Source organism: Choloepus didactylus, chromosome 4 (assembly GCF_015220235.1).
Source record: "Choloepus didactylus isolate mChoDid1 chromosome 4, mChoDid1.pri, whole genome shotgun sequence".
NCBI classification, from domain to species: Eukaryota; Metazoa; Chordata; class Mammalia; order Pilosa; family Megalonychidae; genus Choloepus; species Choloepus didactylus.
Genome location: NC_051310.1, coordinates 66,993,700 through 67,018,881, shown reverse-complemented (window position 1 = coordinate 67,018,881; position 25,182 = coordinate 66,993,700). Strand labels below are relative to the sequence as shown.

Sequence of the window (25,182 nt, the reverse complement as noted above, 5' to 3'; positions counted from 1 at the left end):
TTACCTCAAACTCAACATGTCTAAAATGACATTCACGATACCCTCTCCTCTTAAAATTAACAAACGGAACAAAACAAAACACACTCCACTGTACTTTCTTTTATTTGTCAAAGGCTCTACTCACAGTTCCCCCATTAACACAGCTTGACCTTGACTTTACACCAGTTTCCCTTAAAGTAATCACCTAAAAGACTACATTATCACAGGGTCAAGGGGAGCATTCTTTCAATTTTTCAATGACTTCCCTGGAAGACACCTCATCACTTGTCACAAGAGTAATTCTTCCCATCTCCGTTTATCTGCCTGTTCTGAATATTCCCATACATCAGTAGTGGCTTTGTCCTCCTGAATATCAATCCTTCTCATGTATATCCCCTGCCTCAGCTTTCTAGGTCAGCTTTAAGTTTTACCCTGGTGTTCCAGGTAGTCTGTAACCTAATTTCCCCTGACCTCTCCAGCTTTATTCCCCACCACTGACCTTTAAACCCTGAGCTCCAAGCAAAGTGGAGTGCCTTGTATCTCCCAAAGACTCACTGCTTACTTTTGTGCTCCGGCCCTTTCCTCCACCAGAACGAAGATTCTATCTAAGCCCTGACCCTGATGGCCACACACTGTCAAAGGATCCCTCCCGATCTCTCAGGTGTACTCACACACCCATAGCGCACTGGCTCTGCACTGCACAGAGCCACCTGTGCTCACCCTGACCCTAGAGAGTGATGGTCATAAACAAGCACTATCTTGTTCTCTGTATGTTCCCCATAATAATTAACATAATGTCTTTCAATAGTAGATGATCAACTAATATTTCATCGTTTTGGGTTTTTTTTTTTTTTTTCCTATTCAAAGTGGTATGAATTCACTGTAGAAAACTAAAGTACTATTAAGTATAAAGAAAATTGCAGTCAGGTGAAATTCCACAACTTAGAGACTATTGCCATTATTTTAGTAAACAGATGACTATGCATATCTACAAACATACATGTAACACTGCCTTTGGTTTCCTTGTTTTATCATTCATAATTCTGTGGCAATGAACATATATGGATATCATTTTGAATGGCTCCATGGCATCCCACTGTATGGTTATACCATATCACGACAGGCATACCGGCCACCTCCAGGTTTTCAACATAAAAGCAATGCCAATGAGAAAGCCATAATGAGTATCCATATACAGCTATCTTCATGCATGTTCTTGTGATAAATTCCCAGAAGATGATTTGCTGGGTTAAGGAATGTGTCATTTAAAGTCTGACACTGTTCCCCAAACGCCCACTAGAGGACTGTACCAATCTAATTCCCACTAATACCGTGTTAGAGCAGAGCTTCTCCATCTGCACATGAATCCTTTGGTTTCCTTAACATGGAGACTCGATCTTTAGGTCTGGGGTGGGACCTGAGAGCCTTCGCTGCCATCAGTGCTGCTGGTGCATGGAACCACACTTTACATAGAAACGCATCAGGGTGCTGGCTCCCCATCCCTCTCCGCCAGATACTGTTAACCTTGTTTCATGTCTCAAAAAACAATGATCTCTTCTGTAATTCTGATGACTGCATGGACTACACATCTTTCTGTACATTTATAAGCCATCTATATTTCCCCTATTATAAATTCCTTGTTCATGTCCTTTTCCTGTTTTTCTATTAGAGTATTTGCCTTTCTTATACAAATCAATAAAGCTTTTTAAAAATATATACCTGTATGAACAGTACCAGTCTCCTGAATAGCTGGTTGAGACAAGATTTGCCGTAGTTTATCTTGATGGGAAAGCAATGCTCGGCCTGCTTTCAATATGTACAACTTTAATTGTTGACATCTCAGCAGATCCAGGTCTACTTGTGCTATAGGAGAAAAGAACTAAGTGAGAATCACACTCTACTCTCTCTCACACTTACCAGCTGTGTGACCTTGGGGAAGGCACTGGGGTCAGTGTCACTTCTCCCCTGAGGAATTTACTGACGACACAAATACATTGTCAGTAATGAAGGACTTGCCTTTCCCTGGAGCACAACTGGTGCTTCTTGGCAAGTATCCTCTAGCTTGCCCAGGTCTTTCTCTTTTCCTACTCCCATGTACCCACTTTATTTGTGGTAAGGAGTGAATGATTTAGCATGGTTAGAACAGTGTCAGCTACTTGCACTACTACGATCAAATGTTTCCCAAATTACTTCAATTTTACCTATGCCACAAACAAAATAATTTCACCTTTTTATCCGAGATTCTTCTAAGAAAATTCTACCAGGTGCTCACAAAATACCGTTCTCTTAATTGACGAAAATCAGGCCAATGCCCTACAGTCTTATATGATCAACTGATGCGCATTTATGACTGGGAAGCAGCCTAAAGAAGCTACTACCACAATCCAGGAAAATGACAAGGAAAAAAACCATGGGAATTGGTGAGATGACTCAAGACAAGTGGGGCAGAATGAGCCAAAGGAGCAACTACAAGGATTCCCAAAGTGTAAATAACAGCCAGGGAGAAGAACTCTCAAGGAGCAGGCAAGGGGTAATTGTAATATAGAGGAAAATCTTCACAGCAGAAGGAAAAGCTTAGAAAGAGTGGCCACAGTCTTAGTTCACAACTAAGAAGAATGAAGGAAGGAGGATCCAAATAAAAAGATGACTGGATCTGACAGCCAAGACATTATAAGCAAAGCTTCAACAGAGTAACTGGGGCAAGAGGGCCAAGGTCTGAAAGGTCAATGGTGAGGGAGAGAAGAGAACATGGACTCCGCTTTAAAAAGCTTACTCAGGATAAGCAGAAGCACTGCGAAGAGGGGGTAAGGGATGGGGTTCTTCAGGTATCACTCTGAACCTGGTATTTATGGCTGGCTCAGGTACAACCCTTTATATATTCTCATATCACCAAGCACAATGTTACATCCTCAACAGTAACTCCATAAATGCTAAATCAATCTGAAACCAGTGACTTTGGCTGGGATGTGGACTTGCTTTAATAAAATGATAATAATTGTCCAGACAACATTAGTTAAGATTGTAGCTGTCATCAAGAAGGACCATGAACTGACCTGCAAAGGCCTGTTTAGGTGATTTCTTTACTTTGTGCTTTTCTAATTTGCTTCCGGCAAGGTTCACCAACTGAGCCCAGACAGAGAGCATGGGCTCCATAAAAGGCAGGTTGGTCACACTGAATGCCACAGTCGGGAGCTGAAAAGAGAGGTCATAATTCTTTAGTGTTGACAAAAAAATTAACAAATGAAATATTCTGAAAAATATTATAACCATGATTCTTAATTCCTAAATACCACATATATCCAGAAGTCTTTTTACATCTAACAATAATTTTTAAAGATTATTTAAGACATTTAAGGCAAAATACTCTTACATCTATAGATACAAACATGTACAAACATAATCACAATTACAGTCATTGTTTTGTACCAACTTGTCAACAATAATTACACACTTTCCCTACCTATCACAAGTTCCAAATATTTAGTAGCTATTATGTAAGTCATCTCACTCAACAAAAATGAGAAGTCTTTTCCACTGGAAGGTTATTTAAAGGAATCTTTTTTTATAAGATGTTTAAAGTTGAGTTATTCATTAAAAAATAAACTTCATAAGTTCATATTTTAAAATAATTATAAAATCTTGGTAACACAGCATCTTTTACATTGCTAATGCCTTTTTATGTCTTTTGAGGGCAAAATATTACATATAAACTACTACTTTATTCATGACCACAAAAGGAACAAGGCAAGAAAGGTAAATGATTTTCCTAAAGTCAGATAGCATCTTAGAAGAGTAACAAGAAGTGCAAGATTCAATTCCTTTCAAGGACTGATATTAGAACCCAGTCCTAACAGAAACCTTTGTGCCTCATTATACAGTGATTTAATACAAGTTCCCCTACCGGCTTCAGCTGGTTCAGAGGACAAACGCGACACGCCCGCATGTCAGAAAACTGCACAGTGATCCTGCCCTTCGGGGTGATGCGAGTCACAGTGCCCTCTCCAAACTCCTCGTGTGTGACTTGGCCCCCCAATCGCAGGCGGCTGTCAATCCCGCCAATCACAGCCAGCACTGCCATGAGGCCCCCCACTTCTGGGTTCTCCGAATCAGGGAAATAGTCATCCAACTGGGCCTAATGCACACAGGAGACAACAAGCCTCAAGCAGAAAGCCAACGGAACTGCCTATTTTTCACAAGAGTAATTTACAATTAAGCTAAATTAATTTTGAGTTTCTTCAATAATTATTTCCAGTAAAACACCTTTAAAAATATCTTTGAACAAAATACACAGCATTTAAAAAGATAATTTAATAGCTAAAATAGCATTCAATAAAGAAAAATGAGCTTATTTTAAAATGCAGCAACTACCCCTTCAGACTGCTTTCCTGCAAAGCTGGGGGTGACGGAGTGGAGCTGAGAGTTGATGTACTTGTTTATGAGTCCGTTCCACTGGCTCAGCGAGTGCAGAGTCCTGAGCAGGGCCACCACCTCCTCTGCCAGCGTGCTGCTGTGCGTGGCGGTCAACGAGGCCTGTGGGCGGGCCCTCCTCCTCCTCAGAGTGGACTCTGGAAGAAGCACGAGGGAAGCTACATGGTTCACTGCAAATTGCACATGGAGTGAGGACACAGATGCAGAGGAGAGCACCCTACCTCTGAGCAGAGGAATATCTGAAGAACAAGTAGTGAGCAAGCTGCCCAGGAAACCAAAGAGTTTCTCCACAAGGCATTTCATGTCTCGTGACCGTTCAGCCTTGTCCCACGAGGGAAGTACTGCTTGCAGTAAATGTACAGCTAAGATCTAATAAAAGACAATTTACAATGCAAAGTATTAGGGAAAACTATTACCCAATAGATTCCAAGTCAATTACATTACAAATCCTGTGAAGAAAATCAGAGCAGCTGGTACAATTTCATCACTTAACAGAAAGGCAAATAAACTAAAGTTCCTCAACCTACCCAATTCAAAACAATCATACTGGAAAATGTATGCTGACATCTTCTACCTCTTCTCTCTTCCCTCACCCATTGCTGCATTACAGCACCGAATCACAATGCTGACTGGGACAGTCTTCCCAGACCCTGACGGCATACAGCACAGCGCTGTGGCCAGCGGCTCCTCACCTGCCTCTGCAGCGACGCTGCAGTGAAGGGTGCGTGTCCCTCCACAATCTTCATCAGGAGGCTGATCCACTGTGGGGAGCTCAGGGTGCTGCACATCTGCGGCGTGAGAGCAATGCTCCGCACAAACCCCAGTGTGCACCAGCTTCGGTGCTGCTCTTTAAACACCAGCTTGTTTGGTAATGCTGCTGGAATCAAAACAAAACTTTTTAAAATTATTTTTAAGTTTTCAATCTATAATTTTTAAAACTTATTCTTTAAATTTTTTGTTAAAATTAATTTATTTTTAAAATTAATTAGTAAAATCTTTACTTTTAATTCTCCTATTTTACTTTCAACAATAAGCTATTTTACAAATGTATTACACTTCAGTAATTCAAAGTGAGAGGAGTGGGAAAAGATTTTCAAGTTAGCACAAGGAATATCTTTAAACACTTAAATACCTTTAAGGTACATGTAGTAACCAAACTAGTTAGTGAATTTCATCTACTTAATATTTCTAGGCAACAGAAAATGACATAACTCAAAGAGCAGTTATTTTTGAGAGTACATCTATTACGTTAAAAAACAAGTCGTGTTTTAAACATATCCCATAATCTTGTGGGTATTTAATCGGCACCATCAACTTCCAGCCCAAGTTCAAGAAGTCTGCACTAATAGACTGGGATTCTGATGGACTGAGATATCAAAGACAACGGTGGCTCCTGCTGGCTTCCCAGACCCCCCGACGGGCTCTGCCCTCAGCTGCGCTCTGAGCTCTGAGGTTGGGATAGCACCCCAGGACCATTCCCAAGCTGCTCTAGGGGGCCCTCCTCCCGAGGCCCTGAGGCCCAGCTCACCTTCCCTCCTGCTCACCAGGCTTAGGGGGACACCCATGTTCTTTCAGAGCAACACACACTCACACACACACACGATAAACATACAGAAACTCACGTGCACTCCTGTACAGTGACACACGCACATATATTCATATCCACTCATACACTCTCACATTCTCTCAAAAACACACTTTCACACTCACTCACAACACTCACACTTTTTCAATCACATTCAACCCGGCACACCCTCATACACTCACATGCACTTACCCACTCCTTCACATGCATTCACAATCTCATTAATGCTTATACACTTACAATACTCACATATGTGTACTCATTCCCTCCTAATAGTCACACACTCAATCACACTCATTCATATAACCCCTGCTCACACACACAACTCCCCTCACCCCCATGCACGCCCACACATCTCTTCCCCAAACAGGCTCTTCACATGTTGAAGCTCCCACCTGCTACCGTTCCATTCTGCCGATGAGTCAACTTTCCTCACTTTAAACTGTCATCAAATTCACTAATAAATCACAAGCACCTCCCCAGTCAAGGGAAAACTATTGACTGATTTTAGTTTGTCCAAATGTCCTTAAAGTTATCCACACTCACTCCCATGAAATATCTCCCATTTAAATAATTTCCACTCAAGAATTTTCCAACACCCTCCTTCCTAAGAGAAAAATTACTGTAATAAACATAGCCCCCCTTCACATCAGTTCCTCAGCCCCAACCAGTACATTTCCCTGCACCTCTGCTTATTCAGGGAATAACTTTCCAATGCCCCTGCCTTTTTTATGATCAAGGGATATCATCAAATTAATGCACCTATCACAACCTAAAGGGAAACACACAAACCCAAAAGATACTTGTTTTAATTTTATGTTCTTTGTTTCCTTCATGCTAAATTTGACCTGATCCCAAGAACAGAAATTTTCTCTATAAATCAAACTTGAATCAGTAACAAGTCCACAGTTACATTCACACCTGCACACCCTCATACACTCATTCACATGCATTCACAATCTCATTAATGCTTATACACATACAACACTCACATACATATATTAAAAGGCTTCTTTCCAAAAGACACTTTCAGAATCCTTCTTATCAAGGTACCTAGTTTCCCCAATTTGCTTTTATAAAACCTCAGGATTCACAGTCAGAAAACTTTCCTGAGAACACTGAAATATTGGTGTTTCAGTTAGGAGAGAAATGGGCTAAACTGTTACATCACAAGATACAGCCTAAACAAAAGGTTTTTAGCTGATTTTGCATTTTATTTGAGAATTTGGTGAATATTATTGACCCTTTCTCCCAAAAAATGCATAAGCACAACTTTACAGCTCCAGGACCCGCATCTAACCCTTCAGCCCACCCATGGGGTCTAGGATTCCCTGGATTTAAAAGTCCCTGGTCCAAACTAAACATATAATTTCCAAAATTCTACTTTTAGGGTTAAAATCTTTAGAAGAACAAATCTGAAAACATAGGGCCAAAGGACGTACAATTAAAGACAAAGGCAGAGCCCCCAGATAGTGAATTTCTGGCCCCTGGCTCCACTACATACAGGTCTTGTCCGTGGTCCCGCTCTCCACCAGCATTCGGAGCAGTCCACACAGAGTCTTGGTGGCTTCACTCTGCATGACCTCTGCATGGACTCCAGCAGAGAGGCAGAGGGTTTGCAGTAAATTAATAGTACTTGTAAGCATCATCGAAGTGGGGTGGATGTTCCTTTCAATTTGTTCAGCTTCTAAAAAAAAACAAATCAAAACAGGAAACTACACTTTCAAATACAATTAGAAACTGGCCACACGCATAATTCAAAGGCTTAATATTACATTCTTGGTTCTTCTTCACTTTGGAGAAAGAAGTAGATCTTCATGAGACGAGATGGAATCAAGGATACATTAAACACCTGCCCTAATCACTCCTTTTTCATCAAAGAAAACAAGCCTTGTAAATAACAGCTTTTTAAACAATATCAGTATTAAAGGAGCATTAAAATAAATTCAAGAATTCATTTATTTAAAAAGGCAATTTATATTGTTCAAATTACAAAATGCCAAAAACTGGTTTCCGATGAACTACCTTGGGGAAGGAGACCAGCAGCATGTGCACTGAGGCCTGGCTGGGTCAGACATGTACACAGGAGGCAGCAGAAGCCCCACCTTTCTGCCAAAGGGCTTCCAGTGTCCTCATGAGTAAACTTCCCAAGCAGACAGCCAGATCTGCTTTCCACTAGGCGGGAGTGAGGAGAGTGGGGGTGGGGGTGGGGGGAGAGGCAACAAGAGACTTGGAGCCGTACACTGCACAGTCAGATATAAAGATAGGAACAGTAGAGCTGTTTATTTAATGCTGCAGGCTGTCTCTACGGTGTTCTAGCAGCCCTCCAGGGCAGGCGTCATCCCCTTTCAAAAGGACAGAGCCATGGGATGTGAACCTAGCCTGTGACTTGGACTCCCATGCACTCCCCACACCCAGGATACACACGGCCACACGGCTCCCCCAACCCTCAACATCCCTCTGTGGCACTGGAACCCTACTGTCAGGAAGAGGTGTCATCTGCTAAGTGTAGGTGTGACTCTGAAGTCTGACTGTGCAGCATATACTGCCCACCAGACCGTCTCACAAACCTGCTGATAGCAAAGCTTCATTCGCATGTCCCAGTGTCTTTTTGATACACTAAAAAGTCAAGGAAGAGCCCTTCCCCCTAGATTTTCTCAGTGAAAATTTAATCTTCAGAAGTCACCACCAAATTCTCACCACTGCTCTCCTTGAACAAAAACTGACTTGCTCCACATTCTGTAACACATTCTGGGTCAAGGAGAACAGGGGGAGAGAGAAAAGAATAGGAAAGACATGGTCGATGCCTGAGTGGAGAAGGAAGGTAAAAAACTGAGCAGCTGCAAGGGGGCGATGCCTACTCTGTTGGGTGCCTGATTCAGTACTTCACACTTTGCTCAGGAGCCAATCACTGGACGTGCACTGGAGGTTGTGAAGTGTGTACTGCAGTACAAAGTAAACAGCTGCATTGCCTTGCTTTACCAGACTGACCTCAAAGGCAGAGGGGGAAGGGCAAGTTGAGGGAAAACGGTGAAAGTCCCTTCCAGTTAGGTCACCACAACCAGCTGTGCACCTGCATCACAATCATTGGAGACCTCACTTAAAAAGGCAGGTTCAGAGGACAGATCCAAACCTACAAGAGCACCATCTGCAGTGGGTCCTGACATTTTTTTTTAATGTACCAGAAGAAAACAGACAGCAAGCCTTTGGAAACAATTTGCCAGGCTGCACCACACCAGACCTTATCCTTGTCACCCACCGGAGTCATCCTCTGTGTCCGAGTCCTCTGCGGAGGGCTGTGTGGATGCTGGCAGCTCAGCCAGCTTGAGATCATACTTCCCTTCTTTCCCCATTCTGTACGAGTTGGTGCTGCCCGTGTCCCACTGAACCCTGATCCATCCATCCTCTCCCAATTCACCAATCACACGGCCTAGGCCGGGAGGAGGTCCATCCTGAGAAAGCCAAAGGATAGTCAGTTAAGAGAGAGCATGAGCCACCTCAGCCCCTCCACCAGCCCCCCACAGAGGTCCCTCCCCATGAAGGAGCCTCCTGACTGTCCACTGACTTCATCTTTACAGGAAGAGCTCCAAATGCACTATGAAAGGTACAGCTACAATCACTACTTTAATAAGGTCCCAGGAAATAGCTAGCTTGTGCTCTGTTCTTCCCTCCAGAGAACTTTTCTCTTCCACTTTAAAAACTTGTAAAATCTTGCTGCACCTCAGGATTTTCCCAAAGTAAGAAGTATACATCAGACTGAGTCATGGGCTGATGGGTTTTCTGAAAAACACCACCACTGTCTCCGAGCAGGTTCTGCTTGAGGTGCCTGATAACACACCACCATTATCTCCCACCTGTGTAATTCTACTGATGTGCTCAGGAATCAACCACCACCACCCTTCACCATCGATCAACCATATGAGTTAAGGTGGGCATGGGTTACAATTTCTACCCACGAACACCACATACATCAGAGGGTGTGGAACCCAACTATGGTGTGGCTGCCATGCTGAGCCCCGGGGCTGAGTACCTGATCACCCCACTTCCAGTCCACACCCCTCATGACCCGGGTCCCAATTTTCATCATGGCTGCCAGCTCTGGGCCTGACACAGGCAGCTGCACATGAGTCGTCTCTTTTCTTGTTTCTTCCAAAACTGTAGCTGAAGCACCCCGGGCAGAAGCATTCATGTCTTCTTCAACACTGTCAGAACTAGGGCCTATCAGAGCATCAATGACAATAGGTGAGTCAATAAATGGCTACAATTTTCTATTTCAAATACATGCACAAAAAATTACGTACTGATAGAGTATATAATTTTAAAAGATTCACAGTGTATTGTTTTTCAGTTAACACAATAAACACTGAAAAATTTATTGACTGACCTAAGATTACAAAAAAGGTAAGATAAGGACAAAACATAAATTAGAAAAACAAGTGCTCAGAAAAAGTATTTATTCTACTTCTAGGAATTATGCAAAAATAAACATACGTACAATGATTAAGCCAGAAAAATACTCATCACTTTTTTTATATAACAGAAAAAATAAGATTGCCACCTAAATGTCTAACAATCAGAAATTAACAAAATATAATGATGGTACTATGCAAAAAAAGAGCTAGCAGAGCAGGCCTGAGACTGCTGTCCTTAGAAAGATGCCTGCAAGGCTAGCCTCGACCAGTGTCTGGGAACTTAGATTTTGGGAACTCCCACCACTCCCTAACTGACCACGAGAAGCATGGCTCACCATGATGAACAGTTATCTGTGTTGGACACCTGCTTTCCTTCTGGGAGTTGGGAACTCCGGAGTATGCCAGGCAGAGGGGGCCTATGTGAGAGCTCCAACAAAAACCATAAAAACCCTGGCAACTGAGTCCCTAATGAGCTTCACTGAGAGACAGCATTTCACACATATTGTCACACCTATTTTGGGGGAATTAAGCGCATCACTTGGAGAGGACTCTTGGAACCTGTGCCTAGTTTTCCCAGGACTTCACTCTTTGTGCCTTTCCCCTCTGCTGTTTTGTTTTGCATCCTTTCACTGTAATAAATCACAGCTGTGTATATGACTATATGCTGAATCTTGTGAGCACTCCTAAAAATCATCAAACCTGGAAGTGATCTTGTAGACACATATTCTATACATTCCATACAGTCAATGTAATAGAACGCAGCCACTGAAACGCATGTTGTGGACAAATTCTTTTAGACATGGGAAGATCTTTAAAGGTAAACCGAAAAAAAGTTACGAAAAGTAACTATAATAAATTGCCGGTTTTTGAAAACAAAATATAGGAGAGCTCTAGTTATACAAAAATGTACACACATAGGTATGAATGACATTTACTCAGAACAGCTATCTCCGCATGATAAGATATGAGTGACTTATCTTATTTTGCTTTTTCTGTAGTTAAATTTTTCTTTAATGAAACTGTGTTGCTTTTGAAAGGAGAAAATTTTTTATTTAAAGATAAACTATTCTTTTAATCATGAATGCCTTATTTTTAAACTACAGCTTTATTTTATATTATAATTGTGAAGAAATTTTATTACTTATCTATGCAACTATCAACAGTGTTAAGATTCCACAGATACTAATTACTTTAAAAGCAGACTGACCTTAGCTCTATAAGACTCTGAAGTTAGCTCATGAAATTTTAAGTAGGAGAAGTGGAGAAAACAAGAATAATTAGATATAAATAAATAAGTAAAAAGAGACAGAACAAACAACGGATTTCTTTGGGGATGGGGGGTGTTATTCTCAGAAAAGGTAATTACAGCATTTAAAAGATTGTAACACTTGAAAATCTTTCTAGAGGAAAGCCTGCACACAAACAACCTCTGAAGTGGAGTGAGCCAGTAGGACCAAAGACGCACCACAAAAGCACCTGGTCCATCCCCAGGTGAGGCCTTCTTATTGTTCTCTCCAAGAATTTCAAACTGCAGTAACCCATGCTGAGGGTTAATTATATAGGAGCCTTCCTGAAAGCTAATGACAATGACAATGAAGCTCATTTCTTTTCCACTTTCCCACTTACCAGAAATGGAAAACAGTTATCGTCCTTCAGGGAATATGTTTAAACAGTCAGAAAGCACAAGTCTTGACATTTTACATTATAAATACTATTTACTTTTCTTACAAACTATTACATAGCCTATCCCTCCTCCTAAACAGAGATGAGAGAAGTTGGCAACAGGCAAACAAAGTAGTTATTGGCTGCACCCAGGGAGAATAAAGCCAGTGAGGCACAGAGGCTAGGACTTCAGATGTACAACAAATAATCACCGCTTTCAGGTTACGAAAAGACTACTATAAAAAGCACATGTAAAAGAGAGCACGGGAAAACCTGGAGACACTGGTCAAAGATGGAAAGAGGAGCAGGCACCTACCGACAAGCCGCAGCGCTGTCTGGGTGAGGGCGAGCATGCCGGAGTTGAGCAGGAGGTTCAGGTTGTGGGCGCCGTGCTGCAGGGTGAGCATGCTGAGCATCACCAGGAGGAAGCGAGCCTGTGGGATCGTCCCCAGGCTTGGGCCTGATGCGTTCTCATTGGTAATGGTTTGCAGGGGAACAGGCTGGATACCTAAGAAGCATTGGCACCCACATGAATTCCTTATGCATGGATACAAGAACATACATGATGCAGAAAGCATTGGCAATTTTCAAAATGCTATTTTTCAATGGATTTCCACAGACCATGGACCTCAGGCAGCTCTGGATTACTTTGCAATAATCCTACCTCCTTCATTCCACAACCATTATCACTTTCTACCTAAGAAGACTCATCACACTGCTCCTCTAAATATTCCTAGTGCCTGTTCATTTAATTTCAAATCTAACAGACATGTTTCACTTTTCTTCCACAAAACCAATCGATTTCTATGTAGATACTCAAATTATCCTACAACTAAGCATTATTATAGGATACAGACATTTTAATTTCAGAGAGTATGGTATAAGTGATTCAGAACACATGAAAACATGTTAAAATTTTAAAGTTTTATATTAAAATGCTTTAAGATTGTGCCTCCTGCCAAATTTTGAAAGTTGTGTTCAGAACCTGAGAAACTCAAGAGCAGCTTAGATTATACAACATATGTCAAGTCTTTACAAAAGCAAGTATTGGCATTTTAAGTTTCCAAACTCCGAAAAGTATTCCAGATACTACTGATGTGGACATTGGCAGTCCTGCAACAACAATTCAAATACAGTCTTTCATCACCAGATTTTTTTCAAACTCACCAAGCTCTTTAAATTTGGCATTTGCATCCATCAGAACATGTCGAATATTCTGAACAGCCCAAGCATATAGTTTGCCAAAGGTTACTTCCAGCAGCATCCGATTAAAAGGTGGGATCAGATCAACATCCTTTAAACAATCTGTAAGGGGCTCCCTTTCAAACAATGATAAAGAATTTTAATTGGAACACAACCTAACATTGAACTTTAATGGGATACTGTTTTGTTGCCACAATTTCCCCATAAGAAAAGAAGGTTGCAGGTTTACCCTGTATCAATCCCCTCAGGAATAAGTCTTTGCCATCCACAAAACATAGCATACTGGACTGACGGAAGTAAGAAATTTTTGGTAGCCAGTTTTAAAATTGTATCTATCCCTTCCAAGCGAACCTCTGCTCTCTCCAACTGCAAAATATCAGAGAATACTGTTCAGTGTAATGTATATTATCTAATGCATAGAAGCATGTTCTCAGCAAATCTTACCTGTTTCAATAAGCACTTCCTCATTTTTTCCACATCCACTGGCTCTTCTTTAAGGGCAAATTCAGCAATTGTACTAAGGAGGGCAGACTGTGGATAAAGACCCTGAACATTCTGCTTCAGCCATTTGTATTTGTGAACACCTGTCACTGTATTCAACAGTGGCTGCCACTTATCCTAACAAAGGAAAACAAATGCATTTAGTTTTACCCTCTTAATACTGACATGTGGTATTCTAAAATAGTCACTCAAATAAAATATAAATAATGCTGACAAATTTAAACTAACAAAATATCTTAAATTTAAATTCATATAAAAATGAATTTATAATCCCTATCCTATATCAATGTGCTCTTGAAAGGACTGACTTGGCACATGAAGTTCAGTTATTCATATTAATGGACTGGGACCAGTACAGTTTGTAGAACAAAGGATATATTCTATGAATGATGGGTGAATGAATATGATACAATGTATTCCTACATATGAAAGGAAACATTCAGACTATAATCTGACCACAGACAATCAGTCAAGCTCATCAAGCATCTCTGGGCACAGCTCTTGAGTTAGTACTCTGAATAACAAGACAGCCCCACTGCACCCCATGACCTTACAGATGCTGGAACACGGAGATACAGCTGCTGTGGAATCCTTTGCTATGTATTGTGGTTGCATCCACTCAGTCAATTTTCAGAGTCACAGAAAATACTCTACCTTGGGTGATTTAATTGTAATGGGCCTTTTGTCCACATTTATAGGACTGTGAGGCAAAATACAAGTTTCTTCTAAATCACTCTCTTCATTTCCAATTTTCTCTTCATCATCAGTAGATTCTGGCTTTTTAGGAACTGTGTTTAAAAAAAAAGTCACTCATTATAAAAACCACTTACTTAAATAAAAATTTAAATTAAAAAATATTTAAACTTATATGAAGTTGTAAAGTCATGAATATTTTGCTCATAAAAACATGTAAACTACATTGTCAACTGAAATGCTTAAACTACAAAAGTAAAAACTTTCATAATTAGTCTGGTAATAACAGCCATTAGCGAACAGAAAGACACACAGTGAGAGTGTTACAGTAGGGAGAAACCCCAAAAACTGTGGAGCCTAGTGGTTAGCAAACATTTTCTTAAAGGGACAGAGAATGAGTACGTTAGGCCCGAAGCAGAATGATCTCTGTCGCAACTCAATTGCGGAGAAAGGACAGTAGCCATTCACAAAAAGTAAATGGATAGGTATGACTGTGCTCCAATAAAACTTTATTATGGATACTGTGATTTAAATTTCATAAAATCTTCAAGTATCAAAAATATCATTCTTCTTTTGCTTTTTAAAAACCCATTTAAAAATGTAAAAACCATTCTTAACTCATAGGCAGTACAAAAAAGCAGCTGGCAGTCCAGATTTGGCCCATGGGTGGCGACATGCTCACCCTGGTCTAGTCCAGTGGTTCTTTGACACCAGCGTGCAACAGAATCCACTAGATACCTCTTTTCTGTGTTGGCTTCTTTAATCAGGAAGACTTCTATTGAATTTGCGATCTGAAAGACAGTATTTCTTCCATTTCTTTGCTGTCTTTCAAGGCTTTTAGTCTAGTTTTACTCAGCATATATATAAATAATAAATAACATACTATACCTATATAATAACACGTTAACTCAGGAGCTCTGGGTTGCTCAAATCCTACACATTCCAAAAAAAGGCCTATCTTCAGGACTGGATATTAGATGGCTCCAAGGAAATAACCTCTGAGCCTTTGAAAGATCTGATCTGATAAGAGAGGTTTTTTTGTGTTCCTGAGGCCTGGGGCCACTGGGTACCAGCTAGTTTTTTGGTAACAATGCAATTTATGATGATTGCCTATTTATGTTCTGGAAAAGCTAAAGTCAGCCACACAGGCACTGCATGCCTATATGACTAAGGCCCAATAAAAACCCTGGACAGGGCTCAAGTGACCTTCCCTGGTTGGCAAGCTTTGGATATGTCATCCCAACATTGCTGGGAGAATTAAGAGCATCTTTGTGTGATTCCAGTGGGACTGAACTGGAAGTGCATGCTTGGTTTCTCCTGGGCTTCACCCATGCACCTTTTCCCTTAGCTGATTTGTATCTTTATCCTTTTGCTGCAGTAAGCATAACCAAGGGTAACCATTCTTCTGAGTCCTGTGAGTCCTTCTAACAAATCAGCAAGCCTAAGGGTGAACTTTACCCTCCTGACACAATCCCAATAATAGTAATTATACTATTACTATTGTGACTCCTGAAACAATCCCAGTAATAGTAATTATCTGTATTTTATAACATACTTAATATTTTTAAAAGTTTCAGACATCATATAATAAAAATAAAAACTCACAACAAGAAACTTTAAAAGGTGACAATATGGGCTTAGAAACCATAATGCAAGACAGACAGGTGGTTAAGGAAGCTCATTCTCCCTCAAAGCTGAGACAGGCCTGCTCCAGAGCCCATGATTCGGCTTGGGTTAAAGGGATCTCAGATGTGCTGTTGCTGTCACTTCTAGATCATTTCTATAGACTGATTTATAATCACAAGTGACCAAATTCTAAAGTATTTTATACATTTTTATTCAATTTTGGTTATTTAATACAAAAAAATCTTTCCCATATCTCTAACAACTGAGAAAATATCAGTAATGCTTTAATTCCCTTCTATAACAATTCCCCATGTACCAGAATATTCAATATTTTCACAGGAGAAAAACATTTCATTGCAAGAATTGAAAAATTAATTATATGATTGACTATTCACTACCAGGACAAATGACAAAAAGTATTTCATTTTCCCCATCAATTTAGGAAAGTTTACAGTATTTACCTTTTTCTGCATCAATTTACTAGTTACCAGATCAACTCACATTTGATTCGAAAGTTTCATCATATTCTGAGCTCTTGCAAAAATAAGCAAGATTTCTGTATTTAATTATAAATACACATAACAAGTATAATGGTAGTATATGGAAATGCCACATGTAACTAACAGTAGTCAACCGTTTCATTCTGAAAACACAGATTCAACTATAAGGAAAAAAGTGCACATTTTGATAGTATTTTCCTACCTTTTATATTCTTACCTCTCTTTTTCCTTCGTTCTCGAATTATCTTCTGAGCTATCCTCTTCCACCGGGGCAGAGAACTTAACAGCTTAAACTTAGACATTATAGAGAGATCATTACACACTGCAGGCCTCAATTCATTAAAAAGGAATCTCAAACGTTCAATGACAGGGGCGCAGACCTCCTTATAAGAACGGCCCTGTTCTTGATGTGTCTGAAAAGTTAAGTATGAAAAAGACAACCTCACAACAAATATTTTAACAAATGTCTGCCAGGCACAGAAGAAAGTGAATTAAAACTTACTTACCTTGATTAATGAGCATTTTGCTTGGTAGACAACTCTACAAACATCTACCACTGATTTAGGCAACGTTCTGTGTTTGACTTGCTCAATACCAAGAGCACCTGCATGAACTGAAGATAATGCCACATGACCTGTAACAGAAGGGGCAGGGGAGGGATGAATGAGTAGTGCACTTTAGTCAGGAGATCTATGGTGCAGCTGAAAATACATTGATATCAAACTGCATACCTAAATCTTCATGCTTTAAGAGACAACATAACAGCAAGCGGCCGACTTCTTCTACGGGATGCTCGGGAGGAAACGTGATTGGTGTGGTTAAGTGGCACTGTTTGCAGTACTTTTCTATCTGACACAGAAAGTCCTGCAACACAAGTGGCCACAGGTAATTTCAGAGTCATCCTAGCACATCTTCATGAATCCCACCAATGCCACAGCTTCTGATGCACTTGCAATCAGCAAAGCTTCTGAAGTTTTGTTTCCACAGTGAATAAAACCAGCTTTTTAACTCAAAACTATCCCCCAAACAATATAATATTTTTAATTTTTATTTTGAAATAATTTCAAACACAGAGGACAGTTGCAAATACAATACAAACCCCATACAGAGAACTCCAACACCCCCCAACCCGTTAACTATATCTACCAATTTTACATTTTGCTACCTTTGCAGTACCTTTCTTTCTTTCTTTCCTTCCTTTCTTCTTTCCTTCCTTCCTCCCCCCCTTTCTTTCAACTATATCTATTATCTTCCTATCAACTATCTATCTACCCATTTATCATCTTCTGAACATTTGAAAGCATGTTGCATATATCATACTCCTTGAACTCATAATCCTTCCATGTACATTTCCTATGAACAAGGATATTAACTTACGTCATTAACTTAACTGCAGTTAATTCAAGAAATTTAATACAGATATAAAGCTTAAATTCTATATTCCAATTTTTCCTTATGCCCTCTTTGAGCTTTTCTCCCCCATTCTTAGATCCACTCCAGTATCATATATACCATTTGTGCCGGTTTGAATGTATTGTGTCCCCGAAATGCCATTATCTTTGTGGTCTTGTGGGACAGACGTTTTGGTGCTGGTTAGATTTGCTTGGAATGTGCCCCACCCAGCTGTGGGTGGTGACTTTGGTGGGATACTCCCATGGAGGCGTGACCCCACCCATTCAGGGTGGGCCTTGATCAGTGGAGCCATATAAAACATGCTGACTCAAAGAGACTGGATGGAGTGCAGCTGTGAGTGACGTTTTGAAGAAGAGCAAGCTTGCTAGAGAGGAACGTCCTGGGAGAAAGCCATTTTGAAACCAGAACTTTGGAGCAGACGCCAGCCACGCGCCTTCCCAGCTAACAGAGGTTTTCCGGACGCCATCGGCCATCCTCCAGTGAAGGTACTCGATTACTCATGTGTTACCTTGGACACTTTATGGCCTTAAGACTGTAACTGTATAGCCAAATAAACCCCCTTTTTATAAAAGCCTATCCATCTCTGGTGTTTTGCATTCTGCAGCATTAGCAAACTAGAACACCATTGATTGCCATTAATTCTTAGCTCTTTTTTTGGATTAAATTAACTATAATAAAAAAAATTTTTTTAAGTTATACAATAAAAAAACATTTCAAACAAACCATAACAAGGGAGTAAGAAAAAGACACCTAACCTAAAATAACTACTTTACTTCCAACATGTTCCTACTCTATCCCAAGAAAATAACCTAATATAGCAACATTTCTGTGAACTAGTTCCTACCATACCCATCAGAAATTAACAAACCATAGTCATTCCAGGGAATTCCAAGAAAATTAAATTTACCCACGATAGCTTATCTGTTCTTACTGGGCTATCGTTCCCCCTTCATTAATTGCTCTCTATCGCTAGCTCCCCTACATTCTACATTATAAACCATTTATTTTAGGAGTGTGTTCTTTAACATCCAGGTGTTTGTGAATTTTCTAAGTCCCGGATGGTTATTAACTTCTAATTGTATTTCTTCGTGGTTAGAGAATGTGCTTTGAATAATTTCAATTTTTTTTTAAATTTATTGAGGCTTGTTTTATGTCCCAGCATATAGTCTATTCTGGAGAAAGTTCTGTGATCACTAGAGAAGAATGTGTATGCTGGTGATTTGGGATGTGATATTCTATATATGTCTGTTAAATGCAATTCATTTATCAGACTGTTTAGGTTTTCAATTTCCATATTGGTCTTCTGTCTGGTTGATCTATCTATAGGAGAGAGTGATGTATTGAAGTCTCCCACAATTATTGTGGAAATGTCCATTGCATCCTTTAGTTTTGCCAGTGTTTGTCTCATGTATTTTGTGGCACCTGATTGGGTGCATAAACATTTATGATTGTTATTTCTTCTTGTTGCATTGTCCCTTTTATTAGTATGTAGTGGTCTTCTTTGTCTCTCCTAACATCCTGGCATTTAAAGTCTTATTTTATCTGAGATTAATATTGCTACACCTGCTTTCTTTTGGCAGTAGCTTGAATGAAATATTTATTCCATCCTTTGGCTTTCAATTTCTTTGTGTCACTGTGTCTAAGATGAGTCTCCTCTATGCAACATATTGATGGTTCATTTTTTTTGATCTATTCTGCCAATCTATATCTTTTAATGGCGGAGTTTAATCCATTTACATTCAATGTTATTACTGTGAAGGCATTTCTTGAATCAGCCATACTATCCTTTGGTTTGTGTTTGTCAGATATATTTTTCCCCTCTCTCTCTTAATATCCTTTAAATGAACCTATATCGAATCTCTTTAGTACTGAACCTTTCTCCATATCTCTCTCTCTCCTTTCTTTGTTTCTCTGTTGGTAGGGCTCCCTTTAGTATCTCAAGTAGGGCAAGTCTTTTATTAGCAAAGTCTCTCAGCATCTGTTTGTCTGTGAAAAATTTAAGCTCTCCCTCAAATTTGAAGGAGAGCTCTGCTGGATATTCTTGGTTGGAAATTTTTCTCAGAATTTTAAAGATGTCATGCAACTGCCTTCTCACCTCCATGGTGGCTGCTGAGTAGTCACTACTTAGTCTTACATTGTTTTCTTTATACGTGGTGAATTGCTTTTCTCTTGCTGCTTTCAGAACTTGCTCCTTCTCTTCAGTATTTGACAGTCTGATCAGAATATGTCTTGGAGTGGGTTTATTTGGATTTATTCTATTTGGAGTTTGTATATTTATATTGTGGAGAAGGTTTGGGAAGTTTCCCCAACAATTTCTTTGAATACACTTTCTAGACCTTTCCCCTTCTCTTCCCCTTCTGGGACAACAATGAGTCTTATATTTGGACGTTTTATTTTATCTATCACATTCCTGAGGTCCATTTCAATTTTTTCGATTTTTCCCCCATTCTTTCTTTTGTTCTTTCATTTTCCGTTCTGTGGTCCTCGAGGTTGCTGATTCATTGTTCAGCTTCTATTAATCTTGTACTATGAGTATCCAGAATCTTTTTAATTTGGTCAAGTTTCTTTTATTTCCATAAGATCATCCGTTTCTTTATTTACTCTTGCAATTTCTTCTTTATGCTCTTCTAGGGTCTTCTTCATGTCCTTTAAATCCTGTGCCATACTCTCACTGTTTGTCTTTAGTTCTTTGATTAATTGCTCCGAGTACCGTGTCTCCTCTGATCTTTTGATTTGGGAGTTTGGGTTTGGGTTATCCATACCATCTGGTTTTACCATATGCTTTAAAATTTTCTGTTGTTTTTGGCCTCTGGGCATTTGCTTTACTTGATAGGGTTCTTTAGGATATGCAGGATTATTCAAGGACCAATCTCTAATTTGTCAGATCTGCAGCTTGGTGGCATACACTTTCTCTAACTAACCAGCAGATGGCATCCGCGAGTCACCTATTCCTCTTAAATCAGTTCTCCTCAACTTTGTCTTTGTGGTGTGTGGGGGTCTGATTCTTGTAGGGTCTAATTGGTGCAACAAGTTTGGGTGTGTTGCTGGTGCTGTCCGCCCTGAATGTGGGGCATGTCTGAGGGGTCAGGGAGGGAGGGCAGCTTTAATAATCAAACCTCCCAGGTGTTCCTGGAGATTTAAGGCTGTTGCAAGAGTCTAAACCTTCATTTCAGTCTCGCCACAGATTGTCCCTGTCTTTGGTATTGGCGTATGGTCCCTGGGATTTCCCTCTTCCAAGCCGTGCCCTTCTGGGGCCTCCGCTGAGGGAAAGTTGTGCTACATCACAAGTGCGCACCGTCGCTCAAGGGAAGTTCTGGGCCACCAGGCCATGTAAGCGCATTCCCAGCCTGCTGTAAGGATGGCTGTATGGGGTGTGTTAATTTCCCCCTTTTTGCACAACTCTGCCTTCCCAGCTCTGGGACAATTAGCCGTGGGTGCGCGAAAGGCTACTGTCCATGCCCAACACTGTGGCGTGTGCACATGCCACTGGAAACACCCCCTGTCACACTGGGTTTCTTGGCACGGCTCTGGGCTGTGGCCCCCGCGCCGGGCAGGAGCGTTCCCAGCCCGCCGGGAAGATAGCTGCAAGGGGCGTGATTTTTTCCCCTTTTGGCTCACCTCTGCCTTCCTCACTCAGACAATTAGCAGCGGGTGCGCGAAAGGCTGTATTCCACGCCAGATACTGAGGCGTTCGCACAGCCCGTTCCTGCCATGCTTCACTGTGCGGTTCTAGCTGCCGTATCTGCAGCCGCTTTTGGGTTTTTTAAAAAACAACTAGTTTGCCTCCAAACCTCGATTTCCCCACATCACAGCGTGGCTGCTGGATATTCAGCGGCTTACTCACTCGTTTCAGAATGCAGATTCCTGGTTTCACCAAGTTCATGGTCCCTGTGGATTTAGCAGAACTTGTCCAGCTGGTGCATCGCTGGAACTGTGTTCTGGGTCACTTTCTGGCTTTTATCTAGTATTTTTCACGGAGGTGTTTTTTTGCCCTGTCTCTCCTAGCCACCATCTTAGGTTCTCTCCCTCCCTGAACAATATTTAACACAAAGTTCAGACTAACTTAATCAAAGAATATGAATGCATTCAGAAGTCAAAGTCCTAAGAAGAGAAGGCAACTGAGTCAATGTGGGAAGGTGAGCATCTTCCTGTGTGGTTGATGCTAGGGGCAGGCTCACCTTCACACTATGGTCCTGAATGTTATTGTCAGCAATGGCTTGCAGGAAAGCCTGGGAATGGTCACCCAGTGCCCGTCTGTGGGGGCAGAGCCGGGATTTGCTGGCAGGAGTGCCACCAGGAGAGCTACAGTGGTCCTCATCTTTCTCCTCATTGTAGCTGTAGTGGATCTGGCTGGTCTGCAGGCCCCCAGAGAAGATGGATGACTGAAGCCACTCTAGAAAATGCAGACGCAAAATGTTAAAGAGAACCTTAAGTGCACTATTCAGAAATAAACTGTAAAAAACATTCTAACCCCATACAGCAACTATCAAAAAGTTGAAAAAGAGTTCAGACTTCAATTAGTGATATGAATGAAGCTGATCTGGTTAGGACTAAGGCAAATCAGACTAAAGGGTAAAGGACGATATTGGTGGAGTTTTAAAACTTCAACTTCTGTGTGAGCCCAAAGGAAGAAAGGTTTATTTGGTACAGAATCTATATTTTCTGTAGGACACTATAAATTTAACTTGCATGTTAAGTTTATTCAAGCACCTTAATTACATGGTACTTTGAATAGCGAGTAAAATCTTGTTGCTTTTTACAGGTTACCGTGAAGTCCCAATATACCCCAAAGTAATTTGGGCAGAGGGGAATTACTGATATTATCACAAGCATTGGGGAATACCAATTTAGAAGGCCAAGCCCTCGGTCTTGGGGCTTGCCCTTATGAAGCTTGTTATTGCAAAGGAGAGACTAAGCCTACTTATAACTGTGCCTGAGTCACCCCCAGAGAACTTTTTTTGTTGCTCAGATGTGGCCTCCCTCTCTAAGCCACCTCAGCAGGTAAACTCACTGCTCCCCCCAACTATGTGGGACATGACTCCCAGGGGTGTAAATCTCCCTGGCTACATGGGACATGACTCTCAGGGAGGGCCTGGTCCTGGCATTGTAGGACCCTTCTTGACCAAAACAGGGAAGAGAAATGAAACAAAATAAAGTTTCAGTGGCTGAGAGACTTCAAATGGAATTGAGAGGTTATTCTGGAGGTTATTCTTATATGTTACATAGATAGCCCTTTTTAGTTTTTAGTGTACTGGAATAGCTAGAAGGAAATACCTGAAGCTATTGCAGTGTAACCCAGTGGCTTTGATTACTGAAGATGATTATATAACTATATAACTTTACATGGTATGACTATGTGATTGTGAAAAACTTGTAGCTCACACTCCCTTTATCCAGTGTATGCACAGATAAGTAGAAAAATGGGAACAAAAATTAAATGAATAATAGGGGAGATGAGATGTTTTGGGTGTTCTTATACACTTTTATTTTTATTCTTATTTTATTTTTTTTTGGAATAATGAAAATGTTCAAAAATTGATTGCTGTGATGAATGCACAACTATAGGATGGTACTGTGAACAACCGACTGAACACTGTGGATGACTGTATGGTATGTGAATATATCTCAATAAAATTGAATTTAAAAAATAGTTAAAAAAACAAATGCTAAACTGGATATTTAGGAGGTGAAATTTAGCATCATTTATATGAGAGACACACTTATACAAATGGATTATAATTCCTATATCTATATGAAACCAGGTAACACTTTCTGGTTATTCAAAATTTTTAAGCATAGAGTCAGGACTTAGTATAATATTTCCAGTCCAGCATATATTGGATACCTACTGTATGCTTGGAGCCATTTGGTCCTGAAGTCTTCATGTGAAGACAGGGACAAGAAGTCTAGCATTAGAGTAATGCTTATAAAACCAATCACTAACTTTCAACGATGATAACTGTACACACAAAGTGCTACAGGAGTAGTCAGAGTGCATTAGAGAGGCCTCACCATTCTGCGAGTCAGGAAAGGGTTCTCATAAAACAACCACTGGGCTGAGCTCTGGGATGAGACAGAGAAGGCAGAGCATGGGCAGAGGGCCAGCACGCATGAAGGGATTAGAGGAAGAAGACATCTTCAGAGCAGACCATATTTATCAAGAGCAGTTATAAAGCAATGGGAGTAACAGTATAGTTAACATACAACACATGGTTTTTAAGAAGGAATAGACAGATTCTAGGAAACATAGAGATCCAATGAACTGTAAAAGAGATCTGTGTACTCAGAAGGTACAGGATAGGCCCCATCAGACAAGAACACACCATCTACAGGGCTAGCAGGAATGATGAACTACATCTGCTTGTGAAAACTGGAGTGAATTCACCAGAAACTAAAGTACTGGTGTGAGGATGAGGACAGCTCCACTCCCTCGTGGAGGGCTCTGGTGCCAGAGCCTCTCACCGACACCCCACCACTACCAAAACCACCACCACCACCACCACAAGCTTGAAATCTGCAACCCTCAGAGATGCCCCTTGCAATCCTGTGTTTCTGCCCAGACTGTTCTCACATCCAAGTTCATTTTCAAGTCTCAGTCAGCTGCTGCCACCTCTATACATCTATACAGCCTTTCTTCCAATGCCTCCACTTGAGCATTTATCACACTCTGTCCTTATCCATCCATAATGTCTGGCTCGCCATCAGACAGGAAGTGCCTGGAAGGCGGGATTGTCTTTTGTCTTATGTCATGTTGTATCTCAAATGCCTACCCTGATGACTTGTAAACAGTGATGCTCAACAGACACCAACTGGATGGATGGGTCGATGGATAAAGGTACAATTATACGAAGAAAAACTCAAATCCATTTGATGGGACATGGGGAATCTTTCATAATTTTAGGTTATTTCAAAGATTTTAAGTTGCCATTGCTATAAATTATTTATTACAAAGTCTGTTAAAAGCAGTCCTCAAACAGAAAGCACTTCCTAATAAGAAGAGACAACCCATACTAACAATGATTTCTGGGGGTGCAGAGGAGCATGGACACACCAAGTCTGTGTTGAAGCCTGGCAGAAAGAGCCCAGCTGTAGGACTGTCACTACTGCACACTAGCTAGCTTCCCCTAAGGCCACAGATCAATACAGTTAAGTGAGAGCCACCCAGAGCTACTTCAGATTC

General features: G+C 40.7%; 1 protein-coding gene across 1 annotated transcript in view; it reads right to left on the bottom strand.

Moving 5' to 3' along the window:
* HERC2 (HECT and RLD domain containing E3 ubiquitin protein ligase 2) overlaps positions 1–25,182 on the bottom strand; it is a 299,399-nt gene that overhangs the window by 97,771 nt on the left and 176,446 nt on the right. Inside the window, exons 27-44 of the mRNA XM_037832807.1 lie at positions 22,181–22,395; positions 17,321–17,453; positions 17,096–17,223; positions 16,807–17,002; positions 14,425–14,558; positions 13,714–13,887; positions 13,499–13,635; positions 13,234–13,385; positions 12,383–12,574; positions 10,023–10,210; positions 9,252–9,444; positions 7,497–7,679; positions 5,100–5,284; positions 4,629–4,776; positions 4,348–4,544; positions 3,881–4,111; positions 3,033–3,171; positions 1,699–1,842 (exon numbers count right to left, since the gene is read on the bottom strand). Of these exons, the coding sequence (XP_037688735.1) occupies positions 1,699–1,842; positions 3,033–3,171; positions 3,881–4,111; positions 4,348–4,544; positions 4,629–4,776; positions 5,100–5,284; positions 7,497–7,679; positions 9,252–9,444; positions 10,023–10,210; positions 12,383–12,574; positions 13,234–13,385; positions 13,499–13,635; positions 13,714–13,887; positions 14,425–14,558; positions 16,807–17,002; positions 17,096–17,223; positions 17,321–17,453; positions 22,181–22,395 (3,069 nt within the window). The remainder of the gene's footprint in view (positions 1–1,698; positions 1,843–3,032; positions 3,172–3,880; positions 4,112–4,347; positions 4,545–4,628; positions 4,777–5,099; positions 5,285–7,496; positions 7,680–9,251; positions 9,445–10,022; positions 10,211–12,382; positions 12,575–13,233; positions 13,386–13,498; positions 13,636–13,713; positions 13,888–14,424; positions 14,559–16,806; positions 17,003–17,095; positions 17,224–17,320; positions 17,454–22,180; positions 22,396–25,182) is intronic.